The following is a 14,548-nucleotide window of genomic DNA, read 5'->3' as shown; positions in this document are numbered from 1 at the left end:
AATGTAAATATATATTTTGGTATGCAAGGTGTATGTCTATGTCACATCTTTGTGTTTTTTTAACTCGTTTGTTTTTTTAATGCATTTTTTGCCCTCCATACAATTAAAATCATTGCGATTGCAGACAATTTATTTCTTGTTCGCCAAAGTTTTTTGGGGCATATAGCATAATGTTAAATTGAAATATTTTATGTGTCTGAATTGAGAAATATAATAATATTCCTTCTTTAAATAATCTCACACTGAAAGAGGGCTTCAATCAATTCACTGTAAAGCAGTACAGTTGAAACCAGAAATTCATGTAATGATTAATGCTATATTATTGAGGGAATATTCATTTCAGTGCAAACTTTTCCAGTCAAAATTAGACACACATTAGACATCAATAACCACTAGTTCTATATTTGCTTCACTTCTGCCTGTTTACCAAGTCGCAGCAATGATATGTCTAAAATCATAGTTATTTCACAGCAGTTCCTAATCACAAAAACTATGGTTACATGTATCACTAACCTCAAATTAATATACATGTATTTATATATCGTCAATTAATTCTATATTGATATCTAATTTAGATATGATATATCAATGAAATTTAAAGCATTGCAAAATGTAATTGGAAAGTGTTTTGCTGGTATTCAAGAAAAAGATATTGTTTGACACATCTGTTATAAAGTTTAGCACAGGTTGTTATATATTCAGTGGATATATCGGTACACGTGTACTGGTAATGTGTTTTGTATAGTGACCTGTTGTGATATATAGTCTATAGCTGTTTGTGATGTCATAACAGAGACCATAAATAAAATGCGTTGAGGACTTCAAATGTAATGTTCAATTACATGTTTTCTGCAATATTTAGGAGAAAAAAATCAGGCAATTAAAAGAATGTGATGTTTCTTTCCATTTCGTACATGATTTAAGGTTAGGTAAAATGAAAAATTCTTATACGCTTTGCCTCCATTACATACAAAATTTGAAACTTGGATGAGATTCTATATACATTTATTATAGTGACTTGTACCTTCTTTTTTACTTGAAGTGAAATTTTGTTACAAATTAATTAATTTTAGCTCCATAAATGTGTACATAATGTTCAAGGTAAACGGTTTGTAAGTGACAACTTACATCATAAAGCAGTAATGGATGGCCACAAAACCTTGCCTTTATAACTACACAATGTATGTTAGGAATTCATTTCTATCACCATATCAACACCACATGATTTCTCACCATCAACATCTGCATTCTGTAATGTGTCTAGTGCTTTTAGAGATAGATATATAACGAATGGTCATGTGAGAGTTTTGTTAATAGAGCAGCTGTACACTCTTCCGACAAACTCCAGGTAACATTCACACCTGGATTGATACAGGTTGCAAAGAAACAGGTAGCTACATTGTAATGCTGGACAACATGTTGGATGGAAATGTCGGCTTTCGTTGACCTAATCTTCTCCGGAGGTATTTCAGGAATGTCATTAAGTATGGAATTATGTGTAATGTTTGTACTGAGGGAGTTTATCCCAGTGTAGATGTCTATCTAAGGTGAAAGGTGATACTGCTGTCACTAAACTTGTATGCTGTGATGTCAGAATTATTTTAAGAATCTTAGTACTGTGGTGTACAGAAGTATTAGCCCAGTGGTATTTTTTTGTTGGGAGCTGAGCTTTGGTGTTTTGAAAAGGGTTTCCCATGTGTCTTCTTAAGGATTTTTTCTAGCATATCAAAAGAAAAAAAAACTCTAAAATTTTGTATGAAAGGTTTTTAAAAATTTAAGTGCAATATGCATCATTAGCTATGGATAATACCATTTTTAGGAATTAAGGAATTGATATTTAGTAAGTCTTTTTCACAGGTAAAACTGATAAAGTACCTGGGTACATGATTATGTTGTAAAAAAAATTATCATTTATAATTTATATTTTCAAAATTTCTCTGTAAAACGGAATTGGTTGGATGATGATAAATGATGCATGTAATATAATTTGTGAGTTAATGATACTGACTCCTGTCCAGGTCATCAATTTTATCTTACAGTTGAAATGATATTTTCAACATTTTATGTTTGCATGGGACCTCTTGTCCATGTGTATAGTTTCATATGTGGTATCAAGTACATTTATGAAATGTAGGACTCAAGTTTTATCACTATCCCATGATGCTCTGCCTGCATACAGTTAATATCTACAAACTGAACTAGAGAATCTTACAAAAACAATGCTTTCTTAAGTTGTGTAAAGGATACATGCTACCTTTTTATGTGAAGTTAAATTCTTCCTTTCAGAAAGTACTTCACACAAAAATTATCAAATACACTGTTCATTTATCTAATATAACATACATGGTACATGAAATTTTCAAAAGCAACAGAAATTTTAAAAAGTGGTTTTATGGAAGATGAATGAAAAAACAGATCAAAAATTTAATATAAAACATAATACTTAATTATGTTACTTACTTCTAGTTTTCTGGTTCTTTGAATACTCAAGAGCAAGAGTATTTGACACCAGGAGAATCACAAGTCCAAATGTAATTGTTGTTTTAACTCTAAATATTAAATGATTTCCCATGTTGTTGAATGTTTAGAGTCCTACATGATGTACAAGATGAAAACATGGATGAAATGTCAGGTCACCATCAATAAAACCAGAAGTGATTTTAGTAAACATAGAATTTCATAAGGTTTAATAGACAGGTCAGGTGCAGAAATTGAAATTTGTTCAAGTTCTGTCATGCTAGATATTGGCGATTGTACATCATTCAAGATCGTGGGCATTTAATTACTAGGAAGTGATATAAATCCCATTAGGTACAAAGATTTGTTCTTCAGATAACATACAGGTCAGTCACATCCAGTTTAGGAAGAAAGTTTTCATAATTTGTAAATTTTTGCTGAAATCAATTCATATGATAAAAACAGAGGTATAAGTTGTACATGCATGTTAATTACTATATGTGTTTCTGCTTCTTGTGATAACATTAAGTTCCCAAGTTCTACATGAATGTTGTTAGAGAATTTGTTGACAAACTATAGACAAAGTGCTGATGTAATACAATACAACTCATAGAGACATACAATTGTCTTCAAGACCATATAGCTTGTAGAGTTCAGATTGTGATCTGACCCGTCCTTACATCCAGAGGGTATGGTGGGTGTATGTATAAATTATCAATAGTAAGGGATAGTACATGACCTTTTTATATGTATGTTCGTACAATCTTTATGCAAATTGTTTTTGTATGTAGTAACAAGTATGTTGAGTTATTTTGTGTAAAGTTACACTGAGGAAGACTTATAGAACATTGTTCATGGTGACACTTTGGATCATTGGTCTGTCAAAAAGATATTGTCACACTGCGGGTTACTGCTGGAGGTCCCTCGTCTCTAGATACTTGTAGTCACACTGAGGGTAAAAGTCACTGGTCTCTAGATACTTGTAGTCACACTGAGGGTAGAGGTCACTGGTCTCTAGATACTTGTAGTCACACTGAGGGTAGAAGTCACTGGTCTCTAGATACTTGTAGTCACACTGCGGGTTACTGCTGGAGGTCCCTCGTCTCTAGATACTTGTAGTCACACTGAGGGTAAAAGTCACTGGTCTCTAGATACTTGTAGTCACACTGAGGGTTACTGCTGGAGGTCCCTCGTCTCTAGATACTTGTAGTCACACTGAGGGTAAAAGTCACTGGTCTCTAGATACTTGTAGTCACACTGCGGGTTACTGCTGGAGGTCCCTCGTCTCTAGATACTTGTAGTCACACTGAGGGTAAAAGTCACTGGTCTGCATTGGTCTCTAGATACTTGTAGTCACACTGAGGGTAGAGGTCAATGGTCTCTAGATACTTGTATTCACACTGAGGGTAGAGGTCATTGGTCTCTAGATACTTGTAGTCACACTGAGGGTAGAGGTCAATGGTCTCTAGATACTTGTATTCACACTGAGGGTTACTGCTGGAGGTCCCTGGTCTCTAGACATTTGTAGTAACACTTGATAGAGGTCACTTTTGGAGATCTATGTAAGAATGATACTTGTAGTCACACCTTGTGTAAAGTCACTGGTCTATAGATACCTGTAGTCACACCTGGGCGAGAGGTCACTGACCTCTAGATACCTGTAGTCACACCTGGGCGAGAAGTCACTGGCCTCTAGATACATGTAGTCACACCTGGGCGAGAGGTCACCGGCCTCTAGATACCTGAAGTCACACCTGGGCGAGAGTTCACTGGCCTCTAGATACCTATAGTCACACCTGGGCGAGAGGTCACTGGCCTCTAGATACCTGTAGTCACACCTGGGCGAGAGTTCACTGGCCTCTTGATACCTGAAGTCACATCTGGGCAAGAGGTCTCTGGCCTCTAGATCCTTGCAATTGAATACAGTCACACTTGATACCTCTAGATGCTGCATATTCATAATTTGCCTTGAGATCATTTGCCTGTTGAATTTGTTCCATCATGAACCTCTTCATGATTAAATCCATTCTGTCTGTTATAGCGGTGCACAAGTCACATGGTTTAGTGTGGACTGATGGGAAGGCCATCTTTCTTGCCCCAGTAAAGATTCTCAGTGGAGAAGTGGAGCCATGCGAGTCACTAAAGCTTGGAGAGTTTGGGTAGGTATGGAGTAATATACTTTTGTGATAATACCGTTTTTTCTCTATTGTTTATAGTTATTGTTATTAATATTTGTTCTTCTTTTTGTATATATGTGAAAAAATATCAAATAAATGTACATAAAATTTATTTCAAATATCCTTCCTAACTGGATTCATGGGATTAAAAAATCTTTTTTTCTTTTTTTTCTTTATTTTTTTTTCTATTTTGTTATACTTCAATACACAAAAAGTACTAATTTAACTGTGAAATTGAATTTTGGTTCTTCACAAAATGTTCATTACATCTAAACAACATGTTCCCTAACAACTTCTTAAGTCGAAAGATGACTGTTGAATTATAAGATAGCAAATCATCTTTATGATGAAGTCAAAATTCAATCATTGATTCTTTCTGGATTCCACCAGGACTTTTGTAGTAAATTTATTATCAACATTGGAATGTAGTTGTCATATGGATGTATAGTAATGAAGAAAACCTTTAACTAGCCAGAACTATGTCACCATCGCCAGGGAAAGTAGTTCAGATAATGTTTCTAGAAATGTTAAAGTCATGAATTCAGAATACTGTTATAAATCCATTTTATTATACCTGTGTATATGTGAATTTGGTGTTTCGTCTGATGAATTTAATTGGTATGTATTTATCATGTAGAATGTACTGTCTTCTGACGTTTGTACAAATACTAGTCTCACTGTGGGGTAAAATATTATGAAAATGAAAGTGTTTACGGAAATGTTAACTTTATGTAGGAAATGTGGTTATCCATGTTTAAAAGTTCATACTCAGGTTAAGGTCAGTAAAGTTACAAGAGGGAAAAACAGATGCTTATTTTCTTGGTAAGAAGGTTAAACAAAATACACATATCTGACAGACAAGCAGTTTAGTTATGTTGAGTAACAATATAGATTACAGGTCTACTTGGTGAAGGAAAACTTAGTAGAGGGTGTCCTATTATTGGGTCAGTGGCTTAATTATCACCAGTAGGGGGTTACCAGCTGACAATGGATCACTGGACAGGTGCTTTATCACCTGTAAATTTCATTGAAATACTCTATTGAACATCAGCTATCTGTAAAGAGACAAAGAGAGCAAAAAAAAAAAAAAAACAGAAAAAAGAACAACCATTATACCATGATTTAAAGTAGTTAAGAATTTGCTTCCTGTGCTTGTTCATGAATCCAATTTTAATGTTTGTATACATCATCATGACTACGGACGATACTTTAGTTATTCATGTAATATATAATTATAATACACTTGTATCTCACAACTGGAGTTAATACTGCTGGTCTCTAGACAGAACACATTATTGAGAACCAGAATTGTATCTTATTAATATTGTTTGGTCTTATTTCATTTGACAATAAAGATCAGAATTTGTGAAAAATTTGAATTGGAGCATCTGAATGAGATAAAGGTAACCTGTTAAGATTCTAGTTAGATGATACAATGTACATTATAATTGTTATATAAATATTATTATGTCTGTAATGCGTTCTAATACTTTTGCTTCCTTCCATTTTACTACAGTGATGAAGATGAATTTTTAGAAAATGAAACAGTAGACATTGATGAGGATGAGTAAGAAATTTTCAGAATACCTCTGTCTGGAACAGTTATTCTCTTATCTATGTTTAACATCATACCTGTACTGCTTATCATATTTCTTAATGACATGGAGCCATAAATCTGAAAATTTGAATTATGAAACCTTTTAGCATGAATCTCATTGACTATAGAGGTCTTGCTGTCTATGGAGAATTCACTTTAGATTTAGGCATGCCAATGGGCATATGTAAACAGTGCTAAACTCAATTTAACTTTTCAGCTCTATTTCTGACATGTACATAGACAAATAAAATTTTTTGAGATCTTATTTCGATTTTGACATGAAACTCCTAAAACATTTATTTGGTGTATGTGCATGCATGGTACTGTGTACGTATATAGGATGTACTTGTGGTTTTATGTGAGTACGGAAGTCATCTGTCAGACTGGCAATACATGTACCAGTATATATCTTACCATCACCAGCTGTCGCTACATCATGATATTATATGTGATGGCTTCCTGTGTTCTTCTCTCCATACTTACATCCTTCTCCATACCATTTCCTGTCACCTATCTCCCTTTTTCTTCCTGTCCAGACTAGGGCCACAGAGAATTTTTTTGTCACAATGAAGTTTGTACATATATATGTTTATGTAACTTATCCTAGAAAGTAAATCTAAACATACAATTAAAAATTTTATAGAACAGAAGTGATATTATTGACAGTGTGTATATATGTTAAATGTATGAATGTTTATAGAGTTTGTAAAATCCTGCTGTACCAACTGTCACTATTTGAGATTTAATTTTCAGATCATATCTTTCAACATTTCAAATTTCAAATGTTAAGTTCTGTGTGTATGTTTTATGTATTTTAAATACCAGGCAAGTCACTTTTTGTTTAAGTAAACAAACAGCTATAGTAAAACAGATCAGGTATCATGTACAGAACTCTGAATTATGTGAACATTACTGATAGACATCCTCATTCCTTGATCATCCATTGTCACTGATGCTGGGGCTAGGTGACCAGGGTTCTGTTTATAGTTAAAAGGTGCTTTGAATGGGCATGAAATACAGTGACCCTGGCTTGCCTAGATAATCTACAAATTCTAGACTTTATACCTGCAATGCTACATTCATTACCTTGATAATAGGGATCCTGGTTTGAATTTGGGAAACAATTGCTAGTGCATTAAAAACTTAAATTTGGAAAAATAACAAATCTCAGAGATATTGATTTTAATTTAATCGTTACTAATAGGTTTATATCTCTCTAATTTAGATGGTGTATTGTTTAAGTAAAAACCCAATCATCTGAACCCAGAGCTGACATTAAATAAGTTGTACGTCTGATGGTAATATTCAGTTTTCTTTTTTTTAATTCTTAAACTCTCGATAATTTTGGGATTTTAGTCCTTTGATTGGGAAAAAATAAGGACTTTTTCATTAAGAATGCAGCCGTTATTCTCCCTCAAATCTAGCAGAGAAAAAGCCTGGACATGTGATGGTCATGTTTAAATAACAAGAATTGCTATGCACATGTCTTTACAAATTCTGTTCAATGTACACTTTTACTGTGTCGGACTAGAGCAGCTGGACATTTTGTTGGTGAACTAAAGATAATGGAACATCCTGACAGTGTGAAATGGCTGACACCTCAGCTAAGATGTGTCTATACTGGTGTCCACCCTGACATCTCTATACTATCTCTTGTAATTGTTTGTATATAGAATGATGATGATAATCCTTATCAGCAGTAAACCTCAGTGATAAGAATGCCTGGGTTTTGCTTTGTGTATTTATAGCTGGTATTGATATCTTCTGAAGAAATTGTCTTAGTATTGCTTTTTGGTGATGCTATAAGGTATTTACAGTACCCCGCTCCGATATTCTTAATGAAAGCAATCCTCAAGCTAAGAAAAATGTAAGGAATTACACTGAACATAAGTGTTGTCTTTAATCATAATAAAAAACGTTATGGTAAGTATTAGATACTGTTGCAGTAAGGGTGAGGGAAATTTGCACTGAATGATAAATAACTAATGTGACACATTGCATTACATATTACATGTGAAGACACATTGATTATTGGAAAAAAGTTGGGTATACAGTTTGCCTATTGATATTGCAAAATTATCCCCCTCCCTTGGGAATAACCACATTTGCAGTATAAATCAAGATTCTTAGAACAGGTGTACATTAAGATTTTTTTTTCAATTAAGTAATTAAGTTGTTAAGCTGGTATATATTGTGAATAATTATAATATATGTATAAATATTAAACATATTTGAGTTTGTTTTTAGTCCTATGGTGATAAATACACGGAAACACTACTCAGTAGCCACGTTTTGTTGTCATGTTTATTATTTACAACTGTTTCAGCCAATTGGTGAAGAGTATTCACTGGAGCAGTGATGTGGGTCCAAACTTGTGTTACCTGTGTGTTGTCCATCCCCAACATGTTTCCGTCTGGAAGGTTGAAGGTCATGTCCCTAAACTCAGTTTCAAGCAAGTTCGAAAACTCAATGTTCAACCTATACAGCAAGGTAAATCCCTACACTAGGTCTTCTTGACTGTCCTTTTAAAGTACCGTTCTTGTTTATGATGGTTTTTATATATAAAGGGCTAACCGTCCTTCATGGTTGGAAGTTCTGTTTTTATCAAAGTGAAAGGTTGGTGCTTGTGAATACTTAAAAAAAGTTGCTTTACTAAAATTTCATTTGTCTACAAGTTAAAATTATTGCTGTAAATCTTTAGAAAATTTTCTGTAAAGATTCTTAATTTGCTGTAATTACAGTTTAGTGCATCATTGTTTTTGTCTATTTAGCGCTTATTATAATTACTTTATAAGCAACATTAAGAAAGCACAATTAGCACCATCTTATTTTAGTGCAATACTTTCAGTGTAAAAACATTGAAGTAAGATTACTGCAGAAAAAGGTGTACGTTTACAGAATATCTTTCAATCATCAAGGAGACATTTTAAAATGTTGACAGGTGTTAATGATAATTAGTATTACAGGTGTCATCAGCTCATGTTTTATTGGTCTTTAATGGTCAGGCTGTCAGTTAGAAGGGACATAAATATGTCAATGTTATCCTATGTCAGTATGATTTAATTATCTAAAAAATCTTATGATTCTATATATTGAAATAATACAATGAAATTTGAGATGTTTTGATTTTAAATTAAGTTTGAATTCAAATTGAAATAATTTGATTGTCTCACATTGTATTTGACCTTTGCCTGTATATGTAAGAACTAGCAACTGATGCATATTACCTCCATTCCTCATTGGATAGGTGATTTTGATTATGGAAAACATGTTTGACAGGCTTCGATAAATTGTGATCATTTGTTGTTGATATTTAGGTAACTAATTTCTAGTACATTGCTATATTAAAATATTTCTGGTAATAAACGGAATAAAATGATTTAACTAAATTGCTGAACACAATTTTTCAGGGGCTCTTTTAATAATGATTTTAAATGATTGACTGAGAAAAAAAATAGGCTCTTCAAGATAAAGATGAGCTTATAATTTGTTTTTAATTAAATTTATACCCTATTAATAGGTCAAGGTTGGTGTGTTCCCTTTTGCTACTGTGTTTTTTATACAAAAACTAGACAAAAAAAATGACAAAATCTTGAAACATTGTTCTGTACTAGTTAAGGTCAAGTATAAATGCTCAGAAGCAAAGAAACATAGCCTAAGTCAAGGCAAAGGTCAAGTATAAATGCTCAGAGGCAAAGAGACATAGCCTAAGTCAAGGCAAAGGTCGAGTATAAATGCTCAGAGGCAAATAGACATAGCCGAAGTCAAGGCAAAGGTCGAGTATAAATGCTCAGAGGCAAAGAGACATAGCCTAAGTCAAGGCAGTCTCTCCTTGATAAATATACAGACTAGACTCCACGAAGTATTACTGGGTAAAAGAAATATAGTATGGAAATGTTTAAAATAAAAAAGTAAAGTTCCACAGCACACCTGTAATGTACATTTGAATTTGAATTGTATTAAATTTCACAAGCTGTGATGGAGGTTTTTTTGTGTGCACAAAACACAAGCTGTGGATTGTGTCAGCTTTCCATAGTAGATTTTATTACAGAACTTGGTAGGATTTAATATGAACAAAATAAATTACCTATTTCTCTGTAGATATTTGACTTGTAGCACTGATATGAACTCTTCTATCGATTACTTAATGAATATATGACAAAGCTTGGAAATGATACATGTACCTCAAGTGGATTAGAAAGTATAAGCTGCATAGTTAATGTTTCCTGATGAATATTATATGAGGTTCACAATGTTTATCAGGACCACCTGTGAGCATGCAATATCATAGGTTAATATATCCCATTTAAGTCATGCATGACAATAATAAATCCCAAAGCTGCGTGAACAGCACCTGCTTTCCTGAATCAGACATGATTGAGCTCAAATGGGATAAAGAATTCAGGAAGGAATAGGAGCTCAAAAGAGAATAAAGATGGAATTCAGAAGGAGCGCCAGAGGAAAGAGAAATTTGGATGGGGTAGGAGTATAAAATGGAAAACAAATCTGGAGCGATGTGGTGGGGGAGGGGGAAGGGGAAATTTAGGGGTGATTGTCATTCATTTTACTTCATGTTGTAGATCATATATTGTAAAAGATTAAGAGACAATAAGCCTGTGTCTGTTAATAAGCCCACCTGGACTTTTGTAGTTTCAGAAGAAATATCTAGAAATGTTCTCACATATCTTCATTGTGTCAGCATTAAGCTGTTTCCTCCCTGGGTTTTTGCCAAGTATATATGATAATCTGCCAGGTTCACACCTCCTGTTTGTGTGCTCAGTCACCCATCAAACTCCCCTGTTTAACCTGCTCTCTGTGGTCAGACAAAGAAAAAGAGGCTCATCTACCCGTCATGATGGATTAGTCTGTCACTTCACAGGTCTTCTAGATACAAAATAGTCTTATATCAGATGCTCTGATTGTCAAGTCTTAACGTACTCGTAGTCACTTTATTAGTAATTTATTTTTAGAAAATGGACAATTGGAGTGATTTAACATTATGAACTTTTACCTCCATCATCCTGACAGTTGATAGAAGTCTAGAAATGAACCTTGCAACCTATATAATCTAAACTGTGATGTAATCTATACACACACATTTATATAAATGTATACTTTACCTGACTTTCTGCAAAATTACCAAACATCATGGTTGAGTTGTTTAAATACGAAACAAAAGACATGTTAGAATAAATACAAAAATTTAGTGGTAAAAGTGAAGAGTATTTTATTGATAAAACGTGATTTTCCTTTGGGTGTATAGTCTGTTTGATCATTTTGGTCTAACTAATCATTGGTCATCCTTAATCCTCATCATTTGGTCTATCTAATCATTGGTCATCCTTAATCCTCATCATTTGGTCTATCTAATCATTGGTCATCCTTAATCCTCATCATTTGGTCTATCTAATCATTGGTCATCCTTAATCCTCATCATTTGGTCTATCTAATCATTGGTCATCATTAATCCTCATCATTTGGTCTAACTAATCATTGGTCATCCTTAATCCTCATCATTTGGTCTAACTAATCATTGGTCATCATTAATCCTCATCATTTGGTCTATCTAATCATTGGTCATCCTTAATCCTCATCATTTGGTCTAACTAATCATTGGTCATCCTTAATCCTCATCATTTGGTCTAACTAATCATTGGTCATCCTTAATCCTCATCATTTGGTCTAACTAATCATTGGTCATCCTTAATCCTCATCATTTGGTCTATCTAATCATTGGTCATCCTTAATCCTCATCATTTGGTCTATCTAATCATTGGTCATCCTTAATCCTCATCATTTGGTCTATCTAATCATTGGTCATCCTTAATCCTCATCATTTGGTCTATCTAATCATTGGTCATCCTTAATCCTCATCATTTGGTCTATCTAATCATTGGTCATCCTTAATCCTCATCATTTGTTCTATCTAATCATTGGTCATCCTTAATCCTCATCATTTGGTCTATCTAATCATTGGTCATCCTTAATCCTCATCCTTAATCCTCATCATTTGGTCTATCTAATCATTGGTCATCCTTAATCCTCATCATTTGGTCTAGCTAATCATTGGTCATCCTTAATCCTCATCATTTGGTCTATCTAATCATTGGTCATCCTTAATCCTCATCAGTAAGTGTACAGTGATCTGTTATTACCTGTCTGTACTATGATCTAGTACACTGTCCTACTCTTGTTACAGTGATTTGTATGAAGACAGATGGTTTGATATAGAAATTACATAATATTAATCTGTTATTGTTAAAAGGTGGTCAAAGGTGCATACAGGAATGATAAGTTAATGTGTACCAGTTATCTTAATGTTGATGTACCTTACAGGTAACAGACACTTACATCTACCTGTCTATGCAAATCACTCAAGGAATATATCTATGTATGTATTTATATACAAACATCCAAGTAAACTCAACTCAAAATGATGTTAATATTTGTTACGGGCAATTATGTAAGATCATTCACTGGTTAGCTTGTTAAAGTCAAATAAATATTTTTGTGTTTGCAACCAGGATAAAAAGGTCTACTGACAATCACTTTCACTAAACAGATAAACATAGTAGTCATAGTTTTAATGGCCTCTTTTGAAAATCTAGTTTTATTAAGTTTAATTTAAGTTTTCATTTGCCACAAATAAGGAATAGGGTCAGGCTTTGATAAAAGAATGGAGTAATTTTCAGTAATTATGTATGGGACTCATTAGCTATACCACTGTTATAAATATCAAGATATCCATCTATTACCTGTGTGTTGGTTTTATATGCCCATTAAAAATTCTGACTGGATGTTATCAAGTCTGTACGAGTTCATCTGTTGTAAAGATAAAACCTCTGAGATCACTTTTTCAATTCTTGAATACTCTCTTTTGAAACTCTCTATCATTGGATGGATTCCCAGTGTTTTAGTAGACAGTAACCAAACAATCAGACCAGGCATATCTCACCGCATGTTAGGAGTTGACTAAATGGACATCCTGCAGCATTGAAAATTTAGTGTTCTTTACAAAGGAAGAAACCTAAACTCATCTGATGCTACATGGGATATTTGCTATTCCCAGTCTTTCTCCGTAGACACCAATCCTCAAGTAACTATTGCTGCTTGGAAAAAGTGAAACCTCAAACCAAATCTCCTCACTCAGTTTTTCAGTCAGTGTTTTTGTTATGCGGTTGGTAGGTTTGTCATCATGATATGGAGTTTTCTTAATGGCTTTTCAAAGTGACAATTCTTCTTGTTTCATTTCAGTAGCTTTAGATGATAGAATGTAGTCATGATGCCACTTTGGTATTTATCAGTTGTTACCTGTGAAGGTTTTCTGTGGTTCATTTTATTAAAAGCTTAATGCAGAAAGTTGGTTCTCTTTATTTTATTTATTTTAAAGAACCTATATTTTTAAAATAACAAAATAATGAACATGTCCAAAATAATGACCTTGACAGTACTTATTCTCATAGGTATTGCTTAGGATACTTGACAAATGTTTGTGAAAATTGGAACATCGACCCTAATTCTTTATAAAATTTTACTGCCCTACTTTTTGGTGATGTCTAGGTAATTTTATGAGAGTAGCTTTGGATTTAAGTTCTTCTTTACTATTTCCAGGTTGTCTGTGGAACCCAGGCAGAGACATTTTGTGTGTCCTTAGTAAACAACAGTGCAGTTTCTTCTTCAGACATACACAGAACAGGGGCAGCTATGCATTCCCTCCCATAGAGAGGTAGGTAAATTATACCGGGTATGATAAGGGCAGCTGTGCCTTCCATTCCATATACATTTTGTTCATATCTTCAATCAGAAGAGAGGCAGTTATGCATTTCTTCCCATAGAGAAGAAGTTAAGTTATACCACTCACTGTTAGGGAAATCTCTGCCTTCTCTCCTTTAGATAGGCTTTTGCATTATTTGAAATGGACAGCTATGCTTTCCCTCTCATTGTAAATGATAGCACTGAACACTCCTCCCATAGAGAGGTAAGGACATTTAATATACATGTACCCATTACACATGATTGGAAATTAAGTAAAGCAATTATCACATACAACAAAATATGAAGTTAATTAAGACCTTGTAAAAGCATTAATGTCCTTATTGTTAAAACTATTTCCTGGTGTATTCTGGTGATGGTTTTTTGTTGTTTCTCTACCTAGTGGTAAGATCAGGTGTGGAGCTTGGTCTAAGGATGGCAGTCAGTTGGTGCTTAGTGTTGGAGCAATGTTACTGGTGAGTACAAAGGGCAAAGTCAAAGCACAGGGACTTAAACTTCCACTGAAACTGATAGGATGGGCTTATTACAGGATAATTAAATTATT

The 14,548-nt window shown here is 33.8% G+C and overlaps 1 protein-coding gene across 2 annotated transcripts in view; it reads left to right on the top strand.

Moving 5' to 3' along the window:
• Positions 1-14,548, top strand: part of LOC132548507 (WD repeat and coiled-coil-containing protein-like) — a 30,101-nt gene that overhangs the window by 7,271 nt on the left and 8,282 nt on the right. The window contains exons 2-6 of one of the 2 annotated variants that reach the window (XM_060212374.1): positions 4,499-4,616; positions 6,151-6,201; positions 8,558-8,721; positions 13,843-13,957; positions 14,387-14,459. In XM_060212374.1, coding sequence (XP_060068357.1) covers positions 4,499-4,616; positions 6,151-6,201; positions 8,558-8,721; positions 13,843-13,957; positions 14,387-14,459 — 521 coding nt within the window. The remainder of the gene's footprint in view (positions 1-4,498; positions 4,617-6,150; positions 6,202-8,557; positions 8,722-13,842; positions 13,958-14,386; positions 14,460-14,548) is intronic. The other variant, XM_060212375.1, reaches the window with a different exon arrangement.

The sequence above is a fragment of the Ylistrum balloti genome, unplaced genomic scaffold (genome assembly GCF_031769215.1).
Source record: "Ylistrum balloti isolate Yb309-2 unplaced genomic scaffold, AGI_CSIRO_Ybal_v1 Utg370016, whole genome shotgun sequence".
Taxonomy (NCBI): domain Eukaryota; kingdom Metazoa; phylum Mollusca; class Bivalvia; order Pectinida; family Pectinidae; genus Ylistrum; species Ylistrum balloti.
This window is presented reverse-complemented; position numbering and strand designations above follow the sequence as displayed.